Source organism: Pecten maximus, chromosome 16 (assembly GCF_902652985.1).
Source record: "Pecten maximus chromosome 16, xPecMax1.1, whole genome shotgun sequence".
Lineage (NCBI taxonomy): Eukaryota > Metazoa > Mollusca > Bivalvia > Pectinida > Pectinidae > Pecten > Pecten maximus.
The window spans coordinates 5,668,175-5,689,293 of record NC_047030.1 but is presented as its reverse complement, the minus strand read 5'-3'; the positions used below and the strand labels follow the sequence as shown (position 1 = coordinate 5,689,293).

The window sequence follows — 21,119 nt, the reverse complement described above, 5'->3', positions numbered from 1 at the left end:
GATATGTCGTAGTGGAACCCTCGATATTTTAGACCGTCATACTGAAGTCGTACAATTGTCGTAATAAAGGAAATCGGGGGCTTGTGAATCCCGATAACTGCCCGATTTATGCTTCGTGTAGCAGTCGTAGGCCGTCGTGAACCTGCTTTAGTGCATCAGGAATATCTGCCCTAGACTCGGATGACTTTATAAAATTGATAGTAAGTTAAGAAAAAAAAAGACAATAAACAAACCAAAACTACTAACCAACCATTGGTTCGTCTATTCCAAGAAAGACTTTCATAACTGACGTAAGATGAGCGATATATCAAAACATAAACACACTATAAACAATTAAAATGTTATGACGTCATGATAACGATCTTGATGACTTTTTTTTTTACCTAAATTCTTTTGATCTTAAAAAATATACATGATATTTAATTGAAAGCTGTAATGATATAAAACTGGAAATCAGGGGCATTTTATAAATATGATACGAAAGCGAAACAATCAAAACAATCAACAATTATTACAATACATTACAGAAGGATTAATCTAAATGAAGCATTTATCCCCTCACACAGACTGGGCCTCAGTTGGCAGTAATTACCCCGTAGGAGGCCCCGATACATGATCCCCCTCACTTCTACACTGATGTGAACTACAAGCGGCCGGTTGTGTCGGTGAACGTTGTGTTCCGGATTTAAACCTTTATCCTCCTCCACTTTTAGATCTACTGATTTTCTTAGTGTATTCTTTAGATAAAAGACACGTGCTCTAATTACTAGAGAATGTCGGAATTGGATGTTTCCGAATTCGCGGATGGGGAGAGGGATGTTGAGGAAAACACGAAACAATCTGACGGCGGAATGGCACCCACCGTATCTATCGAAGAAGTCGGGATCGTCCGACCAATCAAAGTAAGTAATCACAATATCTGATAGATAAAACATACTTATTGAAATATCCCGATATCTATAGTGGACTTCTGCTTTAAAAGCTGATGTCAGAATGAATCACAAAAGCAACTGATAGTGACCGACGATATCATGCTATTGTACAAGTAGAGATGAAAAAGGAGTTAATGAGTTAACTGTACGTAGGAGTTGTGTCATAAGGATGAGGTATATTAAAACTATCAGTGTAAATGTTTCAAAAATAAGGAGCTGTGGCATTTTTTCTTGAAAGTTTATATTTTACCGTTTTTGAGAACGTACAACTGGACGTATAACGTATGATAAATGTGGTATTCATTCTAACACCAATAAGTTTACCTTAAAAGGATAGAAAAATAGGATATGAAAATAATTATTATGGGCATATGTACGTGTATTCAGTAGACAAGAGGCTTTAATAGTTTTACTATTCCATAAGGATGTCACTAGTAATTACTATCGGTATCTTTTTTATTATCAGCATAATGTCATGAATATTTTATGAAATCTGGGCCAATTTCTCAGTACGCAAGAAGCTTAATCAAGCTAATAATTAAAATGCATAAATTGTACAAACTTTATGTACGGGGGTAGAGGTTTGAAACTTGGACATTTCGCGGATTTCATGTTGTAGAGAGATTCAAGCTAACAATGCTTTCTGTAAATTTTACGCAACACGTGTAATATAATGCTTGAGCAGAAGGACTACCCTGACCTTGATACAAGCGTGTTGATGACATAGATTAGTGTTCCTAACAGTGTATAACCATCTCTGGTTTCATGTTAATACCATCACAGCGCATGTGCATATGTACATAGATAAACATACATCTTGCATCATAATTCATCTAATAGACAATGTAAGAGCTGCAGGCATTTCTAGCTAGGCGATTAGGAGCTGTAGATCGTGAGTTCGAGGCCCGACCAGGGCACGAGTCAACAAACAATCTTACTGCGTCATTCGTGTTACTTCATTGTATGGTATATACCTACTCAAAATTTTGTTTGTTTGTTTACTGGGTGTATCGCCTCGTGAACAGCCAGGGTCATTTTGTGGCAGGGTCTCTTTGTAGTAGTTAGTGACTACCTCACTGAACAACCGACACGAGTAGGGAGCCTCGAACATTCTACGAAATATTAACATAACGCCGTACTATCGACTGACGAGGGTCGTCACTAAAACTCACTCTCACATGCTATCCACCTCAAAGAACATGTAAAGCTATCTTTTCACTCATCGCTTCACTATTACTGTAAAGAATTACTAAGCATGTAACCCCTGCACGAAATTATGTGAAGCATTGTTAGTTTCAAGAAACGCTATTTGTTTTTGAAACAAATATCGTATTTTGAATGAGAGACATGTTCAGTATGATTGCCGTGAATTCCTTTACTTTTTATCATAAGTAAAATATGTACATGTATGTTTCCGGCCGCTTTGGCTAGATACATGCAGTATGTTTAAATTATCTATTTGTACTTGAAATAGGCCTGGACTATAGATCGTGACTGGGTAATTAAAATAACATTTGATTTAACTCTCTGCTAAAAATAGAATTTTAAAAGTATGTTTTCCATCATATCTGTAAAACGAACAAAATACAATTTCAAGCAAGTCAGCTCACATCATCGAAAGTTAGTTGTTAGTATTTTTGCTAAAAATGATCGACAAAAGTTGACGATAATCTATCGTTAAGTTGATAATCATTTAAGCAAAGCCTCGTTTTTATATACGTAATATAGTTTTTAAAACGCTTTTAAAATGTCCCCCTGAGAGAAGAGTAAAAATGAGTTAACGCCAGAGAAAGCTAACAATGCGGTGACTGGTCGATGGATACTAACACGTGTTTTGGCGTACCTTTTTCTTTGGCTTATGCACATGTAGATATTTAGACGCACGTGAAACATCTACATCTACCATCTAGGTGCACAAGCCATGACGGTGTATAGGGATATGCGTGAAGGTACGGACCGACATATGATATCATCTGTCATCGCACGCGCTGTATCATCTAGTTAGCTTCACGAGCGCATGCTATGCCAGCTCGTCTGCTGTGGTAGAGGATAGGATTGGGTCTGTCAGCAGGTTAGGTGCTTAGTAAATAAATAGGCCAAGGTGATTAGTAAATGGTTGATGAATGCTAACTTATTGTTTTTTTTCCGTGAAAAACAGAAAGAAAAAAGAATGACGGATATAAATCCAAAATCTCAGGGAGATGAAAATGGATATTTTTTCTATGTTTAAAAGAGGAACAGATAAACGCTCTACCATTCGGTGATAGTTTTTAACATGTAAACCACACAGGGGCTGGGTATTTAATAGACTGAAACACATTCTCAAGTTCCCGTGATCTTGTATACCCCAGAAGAGGATTGTTTATGTAAAAAGATTTACAACTGACTATTTTTTTCGTAAAGCTTCGTCATGAAGTTTTGTGTATTCGTCATTTTATGGCAACTGATCAACAGCATTGTACCTGAAAACAGATAAATCGCGAAAAAAGCAACGAAGATATTTTCAAAAGTTATCTAAATCGGAAATCCAGTGCTGTCAATGATATTTCATAAGCCTAACAATTCCAACTATGGGTCAGTTTTACAGAAATGTTTAATTAATTTTTAGTCTGCATCATGGTTAACCACGGGCCATGCCTTTGACATTTGCTGTTTCAGATTTGTTTCAAGGGGACATAATTAGCTCATGTATATAACATATATTGCACAAAATTACCGTGTCGTTTTGCACACAATAAGAGCATTGGTTTGACCAGATTTGACATTGTAATGTTAAGATGCCGATTCTATTTTGACCTTGAAATGCTTATTGCGGTTGTGAATAATGGCGCACAAGTATGGCATATAAAGAGGCATTTCATACATCGAAATTAGATACTATTAAGAAATCTGAACATGGCAAGAAGACTGTTTTTGAAGCGGTGAGTTTGGGATCAAACATTAAAAAGGCCCGAAATTCAACACTTTAACAATTTGTCTTAAAACATCCTACTTTATACTAAGATACAATATCTTAACTTTATGATTTAGGAGCTTTTTATTAATTAACATGCATCTCTTTATGCCACGCATATTTGTGTAATATTGTTCACAGCCGCCATTCGCATTCTACGTACGAAGGGTCAAGTCAGGTCAAACAAATGTTCATATCGTGTGCTATAGACACTTGTGAACATAACGGTATGGTTATTATGAGGTTTGATTATTTGTGTGACTTATAATTATTACATACACAACGCAACTCAACAGAAGAAACTGTTAGCATCTACAGCAAATAATTGGTGTTTTGAAGAAAAATATGTCCCTACAAACATTTTGGTATATTACATGACTGGTTTTGTGCAAATTTGTAGATATTCATTCGTTTTAAAAAAAATCAACATACCCTTAACCAGAAACTATCTGTTTATACCAAATAGTATGATGGTATTGAATGTATCAAATGGACAAAGTGGACTTCATTCAATGATGTAACAGAGCGGACGGGTCACAATTAACATTTTACGATCGTAAATATAGAAACAAATATTTGTGTACATAAATAATTCTATATACCTTCTATTATTCAAACATTTCTGTTTTCGTACGTTGAGGATCGCTCACTGAACAGATCCCTCGGCCTGGAAGGAGGTATTATCTTTACGACACAAAAGGACTGCGGTGTTGGTTCGCGTGCCGACGGTTGTGTAGAACGTTTTGATGTTTATCAAGGCCAGACGTAAAACAACTGGGAAAATATCACACTGTTCCTGCGAGTTCATTGCAGAAGCAAACCATAACGATTTTTCTTAAAATACTGGAAAAGGGTTGGAGACGGTCTGTTTCAGTATAAGCGTTCGATGTAAACGTGATGCTTGTGCAATTGACTAAGAAAGTTGAACTTCCTAAACAAGATATTAGATCAATTGTTTATAAAGTCTATTCTCGTGGTGGCCTATTTTAAACGAACAGCATATACATTCTATAATCCTCTGGTACCTGGACATATGTTGCAGTCTGGGTGTAAATAATAGAATGTACACGTATAACTAGGGTATAATGACTGTTTGATGAGAAGGCAATCCCCCCTGACGTTTAGCTTTGCTTTAGACGTCTTTCAATAGGTCAATACTCTATATAGATACGCACTCTAGACGCCTTTGAGTATTCTCATTGCCTTAAAACGTCCAAAAATACTCTATTCGCAATCTAGGTACCATTGAGTATTGTCATTTCACCTGAAAGTCCAAAAATACTCTATACACACTCGAGGTACCATATTGTCACCCCCCCCCCCCCCCCCCCCCCCCTCAAAAGTCCAAAAATACTCTATACGCACGGAATGCCATTTCCTACGAATGTTAACATAGTTCAAAGAAAAGAACTTAAGCAGTCGAGGTGCTACTACTGAAGGATGGTATTGTTTTCGCGAATAGATAATGCCCTCTAAAACAGTCAATAGATACGGTTGTCATGGTTACCGAGTACTAGTATATATGCTAGCTTAGCTAATACTAAATACTCTATATGTTATATTCTAAACACTGTTGTAGGTGTTATTATACGGAATGATAATCTATAAATGTCAAAAATATTCTATAACACGAGAATTGATCAAGATACACCTATACTTTAACACATGTTCAGACTTTGTATTCTACTTATACATCTATAACGAATTCATCAATAGACAGATAGGTTATTACCTTCTACTCGTAACGATCACAACTGTTCACTAATAGACCCGCTGTATGAACCTGAACCGTTTATAGGATAATTAACGTAAGGTCGGCAGTGCCTCTGTAAAACACAGATGGAAACGTTTGATTGACGTGTGGTGTTTATTGGCCTTACCCCGTGTCAATATTGAAGTTGTACCGACAAACAGACAACACGTGCTTGCAATTATATATTTTAATGGTTTCTAGGCAAAGCTGTCAGTAGTAGTAACGCATGCATACATATATAGACATTGCAAAAATAAACACGAATAAAATATGTATTTTTATCTCATATACCCATGTCCACTTTGTGGCGTCGCATCAGTTATAATTCCAATCCATCGCTCTTGCGATTTCATTTGGTAATCAGGTCAAGGCCAAGGTCACTGTTTCTATTTATAGAAACATGCTATCCTATCCCGTGTCATATAATTCAGGTGTATACTTCTACTTCGATGTTTTTATATAAATTAATATGATACCCGTATTACTAAAGGAAACTAAACAACTGTATGGATGCACTATCTCTAGTATGCAAGGATAAAATATATATGTTATAATATTGCTCACCTACGGTGCTATTCTGGCTTAGTTGTGATGGTTATAGACCCGGAATCGTCCTACAGAGGTGTTTACAGACTTAACAAACAGAGACCAGTTATTATCTCATTAACCTATTATCAATGGTTTATATTGCTGGCTAACTTCGGCAGACAACGAGTTACCGACTGACTGTCCGTATCTCGCAGTGATAAAAGCCCGCACTGGAGTCGTAAAAATACCATGGAGATTTCTTTGTTTATTTATATACGATCTCAACATACCACTACACGCGCACATGTACAAATATATATGAAAGGGAAACCCATTTCATTGCTGTCATGCTGTGATGAATGCAGGTATTCACTGAAGCACATATGTTTATAACTTGTAAATGGATGCTACTATCGGAGAGTCTCGCATGTATTAAAGACAGAAGACGAAGCGTCAAAATGACATTGATTCGGTTACTTTATAAGTATGTATGGCGACATTTTTACAATTGATTTCAGTACATTAAAAGTTTGAACATTTTTATTGGGGAATACAAAACGGACTATTGGCGAAAGTGTTAAACAAACTAGTTAAGAATCAATATACCTGTATTGAGATTGATTTCATATATGCTATATCAATGCTATATCAATTTTGAAACTCCATCTTCACAATTATTTTACTGATAATTTAAACTTCTTAGATTATTACAGCTTTTGTGATTATGATATTCTGATTTTCTATTACAATATCGAGCCGCGTCTTTATATCTATAACTGATTTACCTATCAGTTCCCTCCCTTTGGCTCCCGTTCTGGTTTGACGTCGACCTTTGTGAGACCAAACAGTAAACAAAACCTAACTGACGTCTTTGATGTTCACGTGAGGCCTCGACAGCCATTTTCCGTTTCAAGTTACTGAACCATCATCATAAAGATAGACTGTTACTACCTAAGGAGTTGTTTACTGAAAAAACGGTGGCATTGGCCGTATATTGTGTTCGTCTCATCCAACATTACACCTGGGGAGAGCAAATATATGGGTATTGTTTTGTTTTTTTTAGTGTTTTTTTTTTTCATTTTTGATATTACATAGAGTTAATATCAATGTCATTGTGTAAATTTGCATAACAACAGTACATCTTCTGTGCCAAATTGATGTGATATATGAGACAAGAAGATTGGCAGACAACAGTGTGTTAGTCACCTTTTAATTTGGTTCGTGTTATTCTTGTCTCGATCTCGGTCTAAAATAAAACCCTACTGGTATACAGTATAAAACGGCAAAAGTCTACAGGCAAGAACATGCAGCTTGGCGAGCATTTACAATATACAACATGCATCTCAGATATGTCGATTAACTAAAAAAAACAAATCCGAAGTGCAAATGCATGTTATGATTGGAGACAAGAAGCAAAGCCGGTTATAAAGTTCGTTTTTTATGACTCGTTGAGATCTTCTACCTAGAAAATGTTGTCCTCCTGTAGCGATATAGACCGTCAATAATGTTGTTGTTATATCACCCAGGGTGTATACTTGTTTCAGTTTTATATCAGTTTCCATCAGCAATCATTTGGTTGGTTTGATATCATCTAGACTCATCCTGACACCTGTTACTATAGCGACGACGGAAACACCAGTGTTTTCAAAAGATGAATAGTACAAAAACGTCGCATTCTGCACACTCTATATATAGATTGCCATCATATGGAAGTGTCGTTAATTAATCAGACTACTTCCGGTAGAGTTGAGACAGTGATGTAATGTATGTTTTCAAGATCCTCTGATCCACCATACACTTATTTTTTATGTTGACAGCAATATGTTATGTTAAGCGTTCACTGGAACTTGATTTTCTGGAAATCCGCCATATTGCAATGTGTGGCAGTGTCTATTCTCGTCGGCGACAAGGCGGACTGGCATACACACTTATCAAACAGCTCTTGACCTAACTGATATTGAGACCAAATCACTTTTTTTTGTGTATAAAACCGAAGACAGATGGAGGCAATCACGACACCCATGTAACAATATTGCAGCATATATTAGCGTTGCCATGCGACGAGTCTGTTTTATTTGTCCGCTGAGGAGATGCAGAGGCACCAATCGGGGAAATCATACGAAAATCGCTTTCATGTACCTAATAAATGCAATGTAAACTATTCAGGGGAACTTTTATGCGTTCGGGCCTTAGCTCGAATGTTACTAATATTAAGGGAAATCCTTAATTTGAAGTCTACCAGAGGCCTGGAAAGCATTTATGCAATTCAGGAATAGATATTTGTTTAGGAAAAATTCCTTACATTCTATATTTTTTTTCCAAAAGGAATTTGCTTGATTTAAGGAACCAATGTAATAAAGCGAAGACAGAACCCTGTCGTATTCCATATGATAAATCAAAAGCATGAACTTATTCTTTCCCAAACAAAGACACAAAATAATAACAGTAAGTACTAAGTGTGGCCCAAAATCTGCAAATGATATTCATAATACACAACCACATTGACATCAAGGCTAGGCGATCACCCATACATGTTTTGTATGTCAGATGAGTCCGTTGTAACCACCTAAATTATAGACAAAACCCTATCGTATCCTCTTTATTTGAAGGGTACTCAGAGGTAGCTATTTGGAAGATTTCTAAATATGTTAATAGCCAGATGAGACACACTACAAGTATGAGTGACAATATTGCCAAGATAATATGGCGAAAGAAAGTGCACCATCAATTGAGGCAAGCATCCCATCCTCTCGTTAATAACACATTATCTCCGAGGAATTCTATAACTGTTTGGCTGATAGCATCATCTGTTAATGCGATGTATGTATATGAATGGGTAATATACTAATGAATTAATCTTATACTGGAAAAAATGTTAACATGTTTATGTGCTGTTTGTATGTCTGTAACCTCAAACCAAATCTTCGCGAACAGATAATTGTATGATACGCTTTAGTACAACATGTGAATTCTTGAGTGTATTGATGCATATTACATGTATGCCCGGGTTAACATCCTCGCAACAATCAGGGCGATAACAGGACGGGTATCACGGAGGGTGATAACAGGACGGGTGTCAAGGAGGGTGATAACAGAACGGGTATCAAGGAGGGTGATAACAGAACGGGTATCAAGGAGGGTGATAACAGGACGGGTATCAAGGAGGGTGATAACAGGACGGGTATCAAGGAGGGTGATAACAGGACGGGTATCAAGGAGGGCGATAACAGGACGGGTATCAAGGAGGGTGATAACAGGACGGGTATCACAGAGGGTGATAACAGGACGGGTATCAAGGAGGGTGATAACAGGACGGGTATCACGGAGGGTGATAACAGGACGGGTGTCAAGGAGGGTGATAACATGACGGGTATCAAGGAGGGTGATAACAGGACGGGTATCAAGGAGGGTGATACCCAGGACATATCATGTAGAAGAAATCAAATAAAAAAAATAATAAAAAATGGCTTCAACGGTCACCTGAGTTTTGAAATATTTTAGTTTATTTAATTGACCGGTTTTTTTTGCCCCACCCATCTGCCCAGTGGGTCAGTCAGGGCAGACAAGGGCGTACCGTCGTAGAATCAAACAAATGATAGTCAAAAATGTTATTTCCCAATATAAACTATAGTAAGGTTTATCCCCTCCCTAGGGGCAAACGCGAGACCCCAGGTTCATGAAATCCACAATTTTGGTAAAGGAGCTTAAGACCATTCTATATAAGAAGTTGATTTGATTCTACCTTATTTTGGTTTTTAAAAGAAGTTTTTTGAAATTTTTGATAGTTTGACCCTTTTTGGCCCCTCCCGTAAGCCCTGACTCAGTCAGTGCCAATATTACAAGCTTCCCGTACTGATAATGTTAACCAAGTAACAAATGATGCTCAAAATGTGATTTCCATATATAAACTTCAGTAAACTTTACCCCCTTCCCAGGGGGAAACATTAGACCAAGGGTCATGAAATTTACATTTTTTGTCAAGGAACTTAAGACCTTTCTATCTGTGAAAAGTGTTTGATTCTACCATATCTGGGAACTGAGAAGAAGATTGTTGAAATTTTAGTCAATTTAAACCTTATTGGCCCCGCTCCTCAAGCCCCTGGGGAGTCGGGACCATATCATTCACAATTTTGGCCATAAAAGCTTCATGAGAAAAATATTGAATTTGGAGAAGAAGTCGAAAATGTAATTTTTACGAACTTACGACGCACGACAACGGACAAAGGGCGTTTAGAATTGGACAGCGCTTGGTGTTTCCCATGGTCTAATTGTCAAATAGCAAAGTAGAAGTAAAAAGATAATAATCAAGCCTGTTATGTCCAACATTATCTTTAAAAGCCTAAAATAATTAGTATTCAATCAAATTGATATTACCATGATAGTATAACTACCCTTCCAACCAGCCAAACCTTACCCGTCACCTGAATGACCTTATATACACTTTGTAGGTATTTTATAAGTATTCCAATATTGTACATTCCAGGTGGCTGCACTGCTGAGTATGATCATTGGTGTCATCCTACTGTCTCTGGCTATAGCGAGTAGCAGCTGGGTAAGGGGAGATAACAAACAAGAAGGACTCTGGGCTGTGTGTTATGATGACGCCAACGATACCGGTGTCATCAACTGTATGGAGAACGAGTCACGGATAGGTTCCTTAGGTTAGTGTTTTCGTTCGAAGTTTTACAATGTATATGCATAGGGCAGGAGTCATAAAAATGTCTTCCTTCGTCATTTGTGTCACTATGTTATATATCTAATTCATAAGCGCAATGTATCATTTTCACTATGTGTGATCTGAAAGGTAAAGATTTTAAATTTCCTGTCGTAGTTGTACTGTGTTGAATGTTTGTTATATATGCATCACCGTGTGCAGCCTCACAATAAGTATTGACACTCTCCATGAGTGTTTGCACATTCCGAAGGGAATTGCACTAAATATTTAGACATTAAAGTCACCGAAACATTCCCTCAATCCGTACTAGAGGTTGTCAGATGATCACCAACCAATTATTGTTGTTTAGTTTCATGTTTCAGAAAGACAAAGTCGTACAAGTTGTTAAGATTGTTTGATATTGTTAAAATACCTTTGTAACCAATTCGTAGAAAGGCCCTGCATTCCCTTCAACCCTATGTCGGTGTCGAAAAGTCACAGATTTTCTGAGTGCTTCACCATATGTTAGGTATCGTTTGACCCAAAACATTGGTACGTCTGCCAAACTTGCATTGCGTTACTCAATGGAGAATTTTCGTTCATACCATCTGCATAGGGGCATAAAACCGGACACAATAATTTCGTCACACCTACCTCAGCGTTTGAGTAGTATAAGCAAGTTGTAGACGCTGTCCCTTGATCGTAACATTACTGTCACCTTTTAATTCATTTAATTCGTGACAAAGTTCAGAATAAGCGTAGCGTTATTTTGAAATCAAATATTGAATTATGATTGAATTATGGGTCTTTTGTACCTCCTCATCTAGATTCTGACATGTGCTTCTACCTATTTTGTGTTATTTTTTGCCACCTTTTGGGCCCTTAGCATCACTGACGAATCATAAAAGGACGAAGCAGCTGTAAGATGCAGTTCAATTCAGTTTAGCTTTACTCTAGCTAACTCTCAATTGTTGTTAACTGATATCATTTATAATCCTTTAACGTTCACCTGCTACTGTTCAAGACTTGTTTTTATATATCAATGTACTAACTATTTTATTAACTGCGCTATTGTAGTGGGATTTCTCACCAAATCGTATTGCATGAAAAAGTGAATATTGGTGCGAGAAACTTAAGTAACGTGTCGTCACCAAGATGATGCATCAAACAAATCAATTTGACTACAAGCTAATCTTCTGAACACCAAATATTTAAAAAGCATCAAGATACTAATATAATCTAATTCGATCTTTATTAATTCGATTAATTCAACCCTTTGCTATACGTCGGAAGTCATTATTCTGGAACCATATGACATTGCCCAGCTATTTTTGTCGTTTTGCGATCCAAAATTTTGGATATGATGGAATGTTTTTGGAGTGATGAATATCATAATTAACTGATATCTTTTCATTTTTCTTCTTAGATACAATATATATTTGCTTTATTTTACAGATTGGATGGACGCCTGCCGAGCGCTGTCGGTCATTGCTCTTATGGGAGGTTTCTCTGGATTCATCGTTGGCACAATAGGAGTAACAACATCTGAACTGAAAATGAAGCCCTGCTTTTACACGACATCCATGGTGTTAATGTTGCTATCATGTAAGACATTATGCGTTGTATTTCCCCCTTAAAATATTGCATCTGGCACCTCCTCTCCATTTAACCGGTACTGTAATGAGAAAGATGAGGAACAAATATGCCTGTTGTCCTTTTATGTGTAGAAGATTCGGCGCAATCCATACGCCACACGAAGTAGGACACGTCAATGATACCTAAATTAGTTAACTTTATCAACCAATGCTTAATTCCAGTTTTGATGAAAATACCTTTATATACAAAGAAAATAATAATAAAAAATGAAATAAAAAAGAACCCCTTTATCATATTTCTCCTTTTGAGCCTTAAGGGAGAAAGTGAGAAAGACACTCATTTAAGAAAAACGAGAGTCCCTCTAGCATAAGTAGTATAGGTTTAATCTTATGGTAAATCCCGTCGTCATCATATAAAAAGAGGACACATTCTAGTTGAAATCCCTAAATTGCTGATGAGAAGACTTTTCGGCACGGGACGACAGCGATAGTTCCGTCCTGACATGGTATCATCGGTCCTTCGGTCTAAAAAAGGGGAATCATTAGCAACCCATTAAATACGTGTGGCCATTCCAACTTTGTCCGAGTTTAATTTGACTCTAATGTAACTGAAAGGACCCCGAGTTATCATTACAGTACATTTAAAAAAAACATCAGGTATGAATTTCTGACACCGTCTCAGTGCCTCCAGGGCTGTTATAAGAAATATTTATGGAGTTTACAAAGATCAGAACTAAATCCGATATCGTAAGCTCATCTTTTTATTAATAAATAGGTATTCTCGATAACGTTATACATGACGCGAAAATCCTTTTTTCAGTCATTTGTACCTTTTTTTAATCAAACGCCAGTAAACAATAATTTGCGAAGGATTTTATAAGGATTTTATAAGGATTTTATACAAAATGTACATATGTTGGTTATAGATTGTAAATCATTTAAATTGACTTCACCATCAATCTGCTACATTGTACACAATTCAGCTCTCCTTGTGCATTCTAAGTTGGCTTATTTCGGTTCACGTACTGCTTTGACAAGATCACGTATCCTACCATTTTCATTCACACTCATTAGTAATAAAAAAAGAAGTGTGTATTATGTCCCTCCCTTAAATGATAATGAAACCAAAATAATTCATAATATATTGTATCGTTGCAGCTTTACCTCTTTTTATAACGTTGATCATATTCGTCAAGAGGTTCGTCGAAGAAAACCAGCCGGAGACGTGGTCAGTCGGCTGGTCATTTGTCTTTGCTGTAATAACCTTAGCACTCTACATCGCAAGCGCCATCATTTTCATCATCGACAGAAATGCTGACGAGATCTTACTCTGTGAGGTTTCTACAGCTAATGAAGAGAGTGGCATCGAGGAAGAAGCTACAGACGTCTAGAAAGAATTCGAAGGTTAGGACTAGACGGCGATTTCTGCTGTGAACATGTTCTCGATCATGATCAGGAGATGCCAATTTTTAAGTGAAGTGTATGTGAACCGAACTAAAATAATGTTCTGGGAAAAGTGTTAAAAATGATTACAAAGAACGAAATGTTACCGATCATGAAAGGAATTCCTTTTATCCGGAAGCATTCAATCTTGTTCATATCCGGTTAAGTGTCAAGGTCATATTGGAGTTTGAGAGTCAACAAACAACAGTACCTTATAAGGCAAGTGTGACGTCACGAGTGTAACCCTGGAGTGAAACGGGACTCAAAACGACCTATAAGAGTCGAGGACCCTCAGTATCCCTTGGATTATCCCTTGGAAAGGAGTGCTGTGCACACTTCTAAACTTTGATCCGTCCCGAACCGCACACCCGCCCAATGTGACGCCCAAACGTGACTTACGAAGTGTTGCTGTGATATTTTGATTTCTGCTATTTAATATAATTATATATAAAGTGTATGTCGTGTGAATGCTCCCTATATATATCAGATATATCTTCTTCAAAGTAACATGCCATCGGGATATTCACCATTAACGGATGGATGTGACGATCTCCAGTAACAAAATATAATACTTTGTATTCATAGATACATGTGATTGATATGGATGCATATTTCATCATAAGAAATGAGCACAGATACGGATGTAAAAGAAGTGTGATTATGACGTCATATCATATGTGAAGTGTTTAACAATGGCGGCCAAGAATATCGTGCAATAGTGTAAAACTTGAAATATCTTTACATGGAATTTAGTTTGGATGTGAACAGCAAACTGTGATTTGATGTCGGCTTTATTGTTAGTAAGAAAAAATGTGATTTAAAAGAATACATATATATGAATTCATGACGTCATTCAAATAGAAGGTCTGACTACGAACTGATGTACTATCACAGGCGGGATCCAGCCAATATCCCACAATGTATTTCTCGTTTTGTCTGTATCTTATGTGATTGGAAGAGAGTGAGGAAATAGTTTTATATTGTCCATGCACTCATCCATTCACATCGCCTGAATATATAGAATAAGTGCATAATAGGCAACTCGAGAGACTCGTGGTTATATGATACTGGGGCCAGAGAGGACCAATTATAAACGTCCATCGTATCACATGACCTATATTGACAATATTTTATGCAAATATGGATTTGTCAAGTATATATATGCCGCATACATGCTCAGGGAAAGCAGTTGCGTTTTAAATACGTACATGTAGATATATTGCCGCCAAAAGAATGCCAGTCTATAAGGGATCGTTGCAACAATAGCTTCCTCTAACATAGGAGTTTCTCCTGACTCTAATCAATTTATCTGACAGTGTGACGGCGGGGGTAAGATAAGCAAAAATGACTACCCTGAACCACTTAGAAAAATCTAGCCACAGTCCGAAGTTTTCGTGAACTCAGTGGCATTTAAAGGTAACTTCTCGAGGGATTTCCAAAGACAGCTAATTTTCGGAAATAGGCCTGAATATTTAAGTTATAAGGGAATATCTCTTGAATTTAATATTAATTTTTTTATACATGTATATCTTAGCTTAAGAAATATAGTAGTCCGTCCATCGTGCGCTGCCGTAAGATATCTAAAAACGTTGGCTAAATGCCGGACTCTTCACGGGTCATTACTATTTCGACTTTGATATAGGGAGGAATCTTAACTACATAATCAACCGTGATAGAGACCAAACGTAAAGATAACCATAACAGTTCGGACTACATCTAACGAAGTTATTTAATCAGAAGTAAGCCATGGAAGTAGTTAAAATAATGATCTTTTGATAATATATTCCTTTGACACGCAAATTCGTTTGTTTAAAGGGCAATGTCAGCACCATTTCTAAAACAAATTATATAACACAATGTAACGTGTATTGATGTTAATATGTATATGATATTGTGTTATATATATATATATATATGTATATTTTATGCATATATAATATCGTATGCTAATCCCATACAGTGAATGTGTGGGAAATATGTATAACATAGTTCTGAAGAGATTTTACAAATATACAAACATTTATTATGTTGTTGAAGATTTTCAAGCAAAATCGAATAGAATTATCATATCGCGAACTTTTACCTACAGTCTTTAACATAGTATAAGATCCCTTGCAGACCGCCATACTTTTTATTGTTTACAGATGTTGATATGTGATTGATCAAATATGTTTATTTCATAAACCGTACATGCCGTTGTAATAAGCCCGACAGAATGATTATATGTACAATTGTACGTTATATATAAAAACCGCCATTGCAGCAGTTTCTAATCCCTTTGTTTTACTCGATGTGGCATGGATGACAAAATCTATGTCTGTAAGACATTGGCACCGGCTTTGTGCCGCGTGTTGAGAACAGTGGTAGGGGCCCCCGACAGGGTGGACTGTGAAATCAAAGGAAAATAAAAACACTACGTAATGATGTGCTAATCAACAAACATTCTAGATACCCTGATTCAGTATCCTTTGGAACCCGTCATTGGTATTCATACGCTGGATTGTGGTTTCTCCGATGGCAGATGTCGGAATGCGTTATGGTTGTGTAGATGTTACATCTACATACCCTAATCACATATACTTGCGGCACGTTCGGGCGTGTATTGTGTAAATGTTGTTTCAGTTATGACAGAGAATTATGCATATGTGCATTCCTGTTACGTCATCATAAATTGTTAACCGAGTGATGTGCGTCTGTTTCTAATCATACACCCGCAATCGAAACATTGACGCGTCGTCTATTCTACAGTCTATACCCCTACATATCGTAGATTTAGTTTACGTCCTTGGTACATATCAGGCTTTGCTGATGGTTACACAACTAGTGATAGCGTCTTCACTTCACGTACAGCTAACCATTATATACTGGTAATTTCCATCTGGAATGTCGAGAAAAAGTATAAAAATAATCGAAATGAGCTTTTCTGACAGGATATATTCATAGTCCCGCAGTGACTACATGATTATTCATGACCCATATCATCCAATCAGCATGACGTTTACTTCGTGTAATACATACACATATATACAAATGTATATACATAATATTCAAAGAATATTAAAGTTTCATATCTTAGTAGATGCATTAGGACGGCACTGTTGCTAGATTGTACTAAAATATCAGGCTAAAAATAAAACGCTTTGGCAATAAATAAGAGTAGAACACACCTGCCAAGAGCTAGTCGCCACACACCAAACAAAATAACACTAACGGGCACGAAGATCAACAAATAGTTCCTAGGGACAGATAGAACACACTGTTAATGATACAGGAGGACGTAAGTGTTAGTCACTCTAGTGTTTAATTATATAAACTACAGACATTTACAAACATCTCCTCGAGATGAATTCTAGTAGATAATGAGAAGTATTTATTTCTCGACTAGTATATTACAATGCCCTATGATGTTTCTATCGGATATATTTACACTAGCATCTAATCGTAGTGAATTATTGTAAACACAGATCCCCTTTTCCCTGTCTACTCTCTCTTTCTATATATTGTTTCTTCTATAGGTAGCCGCCACCATGCAGTCCCCATATGACCCTCCCTGTTGGTGTCTCCTTGACGTCCGCCCTGGTATGACCCTGGCAATTGATGTCACCTTGACTCCCCCCTCACATGTCACAGGCTGTTGGTGTCTCTTTGACACCTGTCCTAACTGGCTGTCAGATATCCTATGCTTAACTCTGCCAGCTTCCATACTCATTAATTAACTATGTCAGGTGCAACATTCATAACATCAATATACTGATGCATTCAATGTCGATGTCAATATCTCATACTGCTTGCTATGCTATTTGCGTGTGTTGGCTATCATATGACTAATATGTTTTTTCTTGTAGCTTATTACGCGAAGTTAGCAGAAATGGATTAATGATGGTTATATGGCACTTAACTTGCAATTGTAAACTATACAACAGTTGCCCTATTGCCTAGGTTAAATATATATTCTAGTATTGCTCGCCCCGGTTATCATCTAGCTACCAATTACCTGCAGTCAGATTGTGCTTGCAATCAAATCTAGAGGAATGTGTATTTTCATTACATCTCACTTGATGTCAAGTCACTTAGATGATACCTCGCTATAGTGGCCCTTATGTGTTGTTAATTTGGCAAATTGATTTCACTGTGACATCAATGACATGCATATGAATGTCTTTCACATGTCATAGTGTATGTCCTTGTAGACTGTCACTTCTTGATAGCACTATCTTATCTTCTCTACGGTATAATATTGTCACTTCTTGATAGCACTATCTCTTCTACTCTACGGTATAATATTGTCACTTCTTGATAGCACTATCTTATCTACTCTACGGTATAATATTGTCACTTCTTGATAGCATTATCTTATCTTCTCTACGGTATAATATTGTCACTTCTTGATAGCATTATCTTATCTTCTCTACGGTATAATATTGTCACTTCTTGATAGCATTATCTTATCTACTCTACGGATTAAGGTTGTCACTTCTTGATAGCACTATCTTATCTTCTCTACGGTATAATATTGTCACTTCTTGATAGCACTATCTTATCTACTCTACGGTATAATATTGTCACTTGTTGATGGCACTATCCATTTTACTCTATGGTATAAGATTGCCGCTTGCTTGATAGGACTAGCTCTTCTACTCTACGGTATAACTTGTATCTACTGTTGTCACTTATTTCAGTGTTTATATGCAGACAAGTTCGATGTCAGTCATAATAGCAGGTCGTTTACCTGATATCGGTTTGTTTTACCAGACTTATTGTCAATTGTCTAAATTTCACGCGAAGACATATTTACAATACATTGATTATTTAGTATCAATACCAGTTACTTGCTATCAATTTTCTTTCCTTGTCTTTACAAAATTCAGAATGAGGTCACCAATGAGTCTTTACTGCCAAGTATGCGATATCGGCGACTATTTTTAATGTAATGTTATAGTGTCGAGGAACTAGGTGTCACGTGGTCCCTGATGTAATATCGTAACATGGTCCGTCTTATGTCGCTTAATCCAGCAATAGACTATAATAAAAAAAAATGGCTGGGGACTACTAACAAGGTCATTGTGTTTTACTTGATAATACAATATATTATAATATAATATATAATATAATTATAATATTATAATATATTATCATGTAATGTAATAATCAAAGTCAAAATAATCATAAGATCACTTCAAGAGAAGAACAAAAGTTGTCCATTACCATGTTTACCCCAGGTTTTGCGTGTTGGTGAACTAGGTCGTAAATTAGTTGTCATAGTGATGAGTGAGCGTTGTACCCGTGAGATTGCACGTGAGAGCGCGAGAGAGATTTAAAGTACGTAACAGGATGTATACAAAGTTTTGATAAGATTTATGTGTTTGGAAAAGCCATGTTTACCCTTGATATCTATTTATGGTTTTTCCCTTCGAGATTTCCATATTTTTGTTATGTTGATTTTTGAATCCCAGTGTCTTACTCTATTGTTTCAAGCCAACGTTGGTTAAATGTTTTCATTCAGTTTTAAATAAATTTATCCCTATATTCTTTGTGTTTGACTTTTCATTGCATGCTGTGCTACAATATCAAATATACATGTACACGGGAGCCCAGAATAACCTCAAGATTTACATCTGTACACATATACAATTGTTTAATCTTAGCACTGTTCCATGCATCATATGATATAAAGCCAACGTTCTAAGTAATTTATATGTTTGCCTTAACATTAACATGCTAGTTAAACAACGAGTCATATTATCGTGTATCCATGTCTAAAAAAACACTCTCAGTATGGGTTAAGCCACCCTATGGAGATGTCCATTGTACTAGTATGTCCGACTCTTCATCCGATATGTCGAGATACAGCATCTTATGTCTTATCATCAGATATGTCAAGATACAGCATCTAATGTCTTATCATCCGAAATGTCGAGATACAGCATCTTATGTCTTATCATCCGATATGTCGAGATACAGCATCTTATGTCTTATCATCCGATATGTCGAGATACAGCATCTTATGTCTTATCATCCGATATGTCGAGATACAGCATCTTATGTCTTATCATCAGATATGTCGAGATACAGCATATTATGTCTTATCATCAGATGTGTCGAGATACAGCATCTTATGTCTTATCAGATATGTCGAGATACAGCATCTTATGTCTTATCATCAGATATGTCGAGATACAGCATCTTATGTCTTATCATCAGATATGTCGAGATACAGCATATAATGTCTTATCATCAGATATGTCGAGATACAGCATATTATGTCTTATCATCAGATATGTCGAGATACAGCATATAATGTCTTATCATCAGATATGTCGAGATACAGCATCTTATGTCTTATCAGATATGTCGAGATACAGCATAGTATGTCTTATCATCAGATATGTCGAGATACAGCATCTTATGTCTTATCAGATATGTCGAGATACAGCATAGTATGTCTTATCATCAGATATGTCGAGATACAGCATCTTATGTCTTATCATCAGATATGTCGAGTTACCTCATGGTTGATTAAAGGATGGGAATAATTTAAAAGCAAAACTTATAGTTAAAGCTGCATTGTTCAAATGCTATAAACACTGATGGTTACTATCATTGTCTTGTCATTTCATGATCCATCAAATAATACAATCTATCATTTGAAACAAAACGTCCAACCACACTTCTATAATTTGCAATCTCTATATTTATAGAACATTTGGATGTACAAAAAATACACAAGATATTATCACCTTTCAAGGTGAGCTTAGATTGAGATACAGTTGAGTTAAAATGACACTGCATCACTCATCTAGGACTCGTCAGCGATGTTAGGAACATCATACAACTGTTTCGTCCTTCTATGACTCGTCAGCGATGTTAGGGACATCATTCAGCTATTTTGTCCTTCTAGCATACAGCTTTTTCGTCCTTCTCTGACTCATCATTGATGCTAGTGGCATCATATAGTTATTTTCTTAGTGATATTAGGGACATCATACAGCTATTTCGTCCTTCTAGGACTCGTCAGTGATGTAAGGGATATCATACAGCTGTTTCGTCCTTTTATGACTCGTTAGTGATATTAGGAACATCATATAACTGTTTCGTCCTTTTGTGACTCGACAGTGATGTTAGGGATAACATACAGCTGTTCTATTCTTCTAGGACTCGTCAGTGATGTTAGGGACATCATACAGCTATTTCGTCCTTCTAGCATACATTTTTGTTTGGTCCTTCTCTAACTCATCATTGATGTTCGTTCCATCATATAGTT

At 36.6% G+C, this 21,119-nt stretch overlaps 1 protein-coding gene across 1 annotated transcript; it reads left to right on the top strand.

Annotated features, from left to right (window-relative positions):
- Positions 1-644: 644 nt before the first annotated feature.
- Positions 645-19,385, top strand: LOC117344887. The gene is made up of 4 exons (XM_033907755.1): positions 645-902; positions 10,650-10,827; positions 12,276-12,425; positions 13,574-19,385. The coding sequence occupies exons 1-4, from the start codon at positions 774-776 to the stop codon at positions 13,804-13,806; spliced, it is 690 nt and encodes a 229-aa protein (XP_033763646.1). The 5' UTR covers positions 645-773; the 3' UTR covers positions 13,807-19,385.
- The last annotated feature ends 1,734 nt before the right edge of the window (positions 19,386-21,119 follow it).

Coding starts and splice junctions, on each gene's coding strand:
- LOC117344887 (XM_033907755.1), top strand. CDS start 774: ATGTCGGAATTGGATGTTTCCGAATTCGCGGATGGGGAGAGGGATGTT. Junction 903..10,649: donor GGATCGTCCGACCAATCAAA/GTAAGTAATCAC, acceptor TGTACATTCCAG/GTGGCTGCACTGCTGAGTAT. Junction 10,828..12,275: donor GTCACGGATAGGTTCCTTAG/GTTAGTGTTTTC, acceptor TTTATTTTACAG/ATTGGATGGACGCCTGCCGA.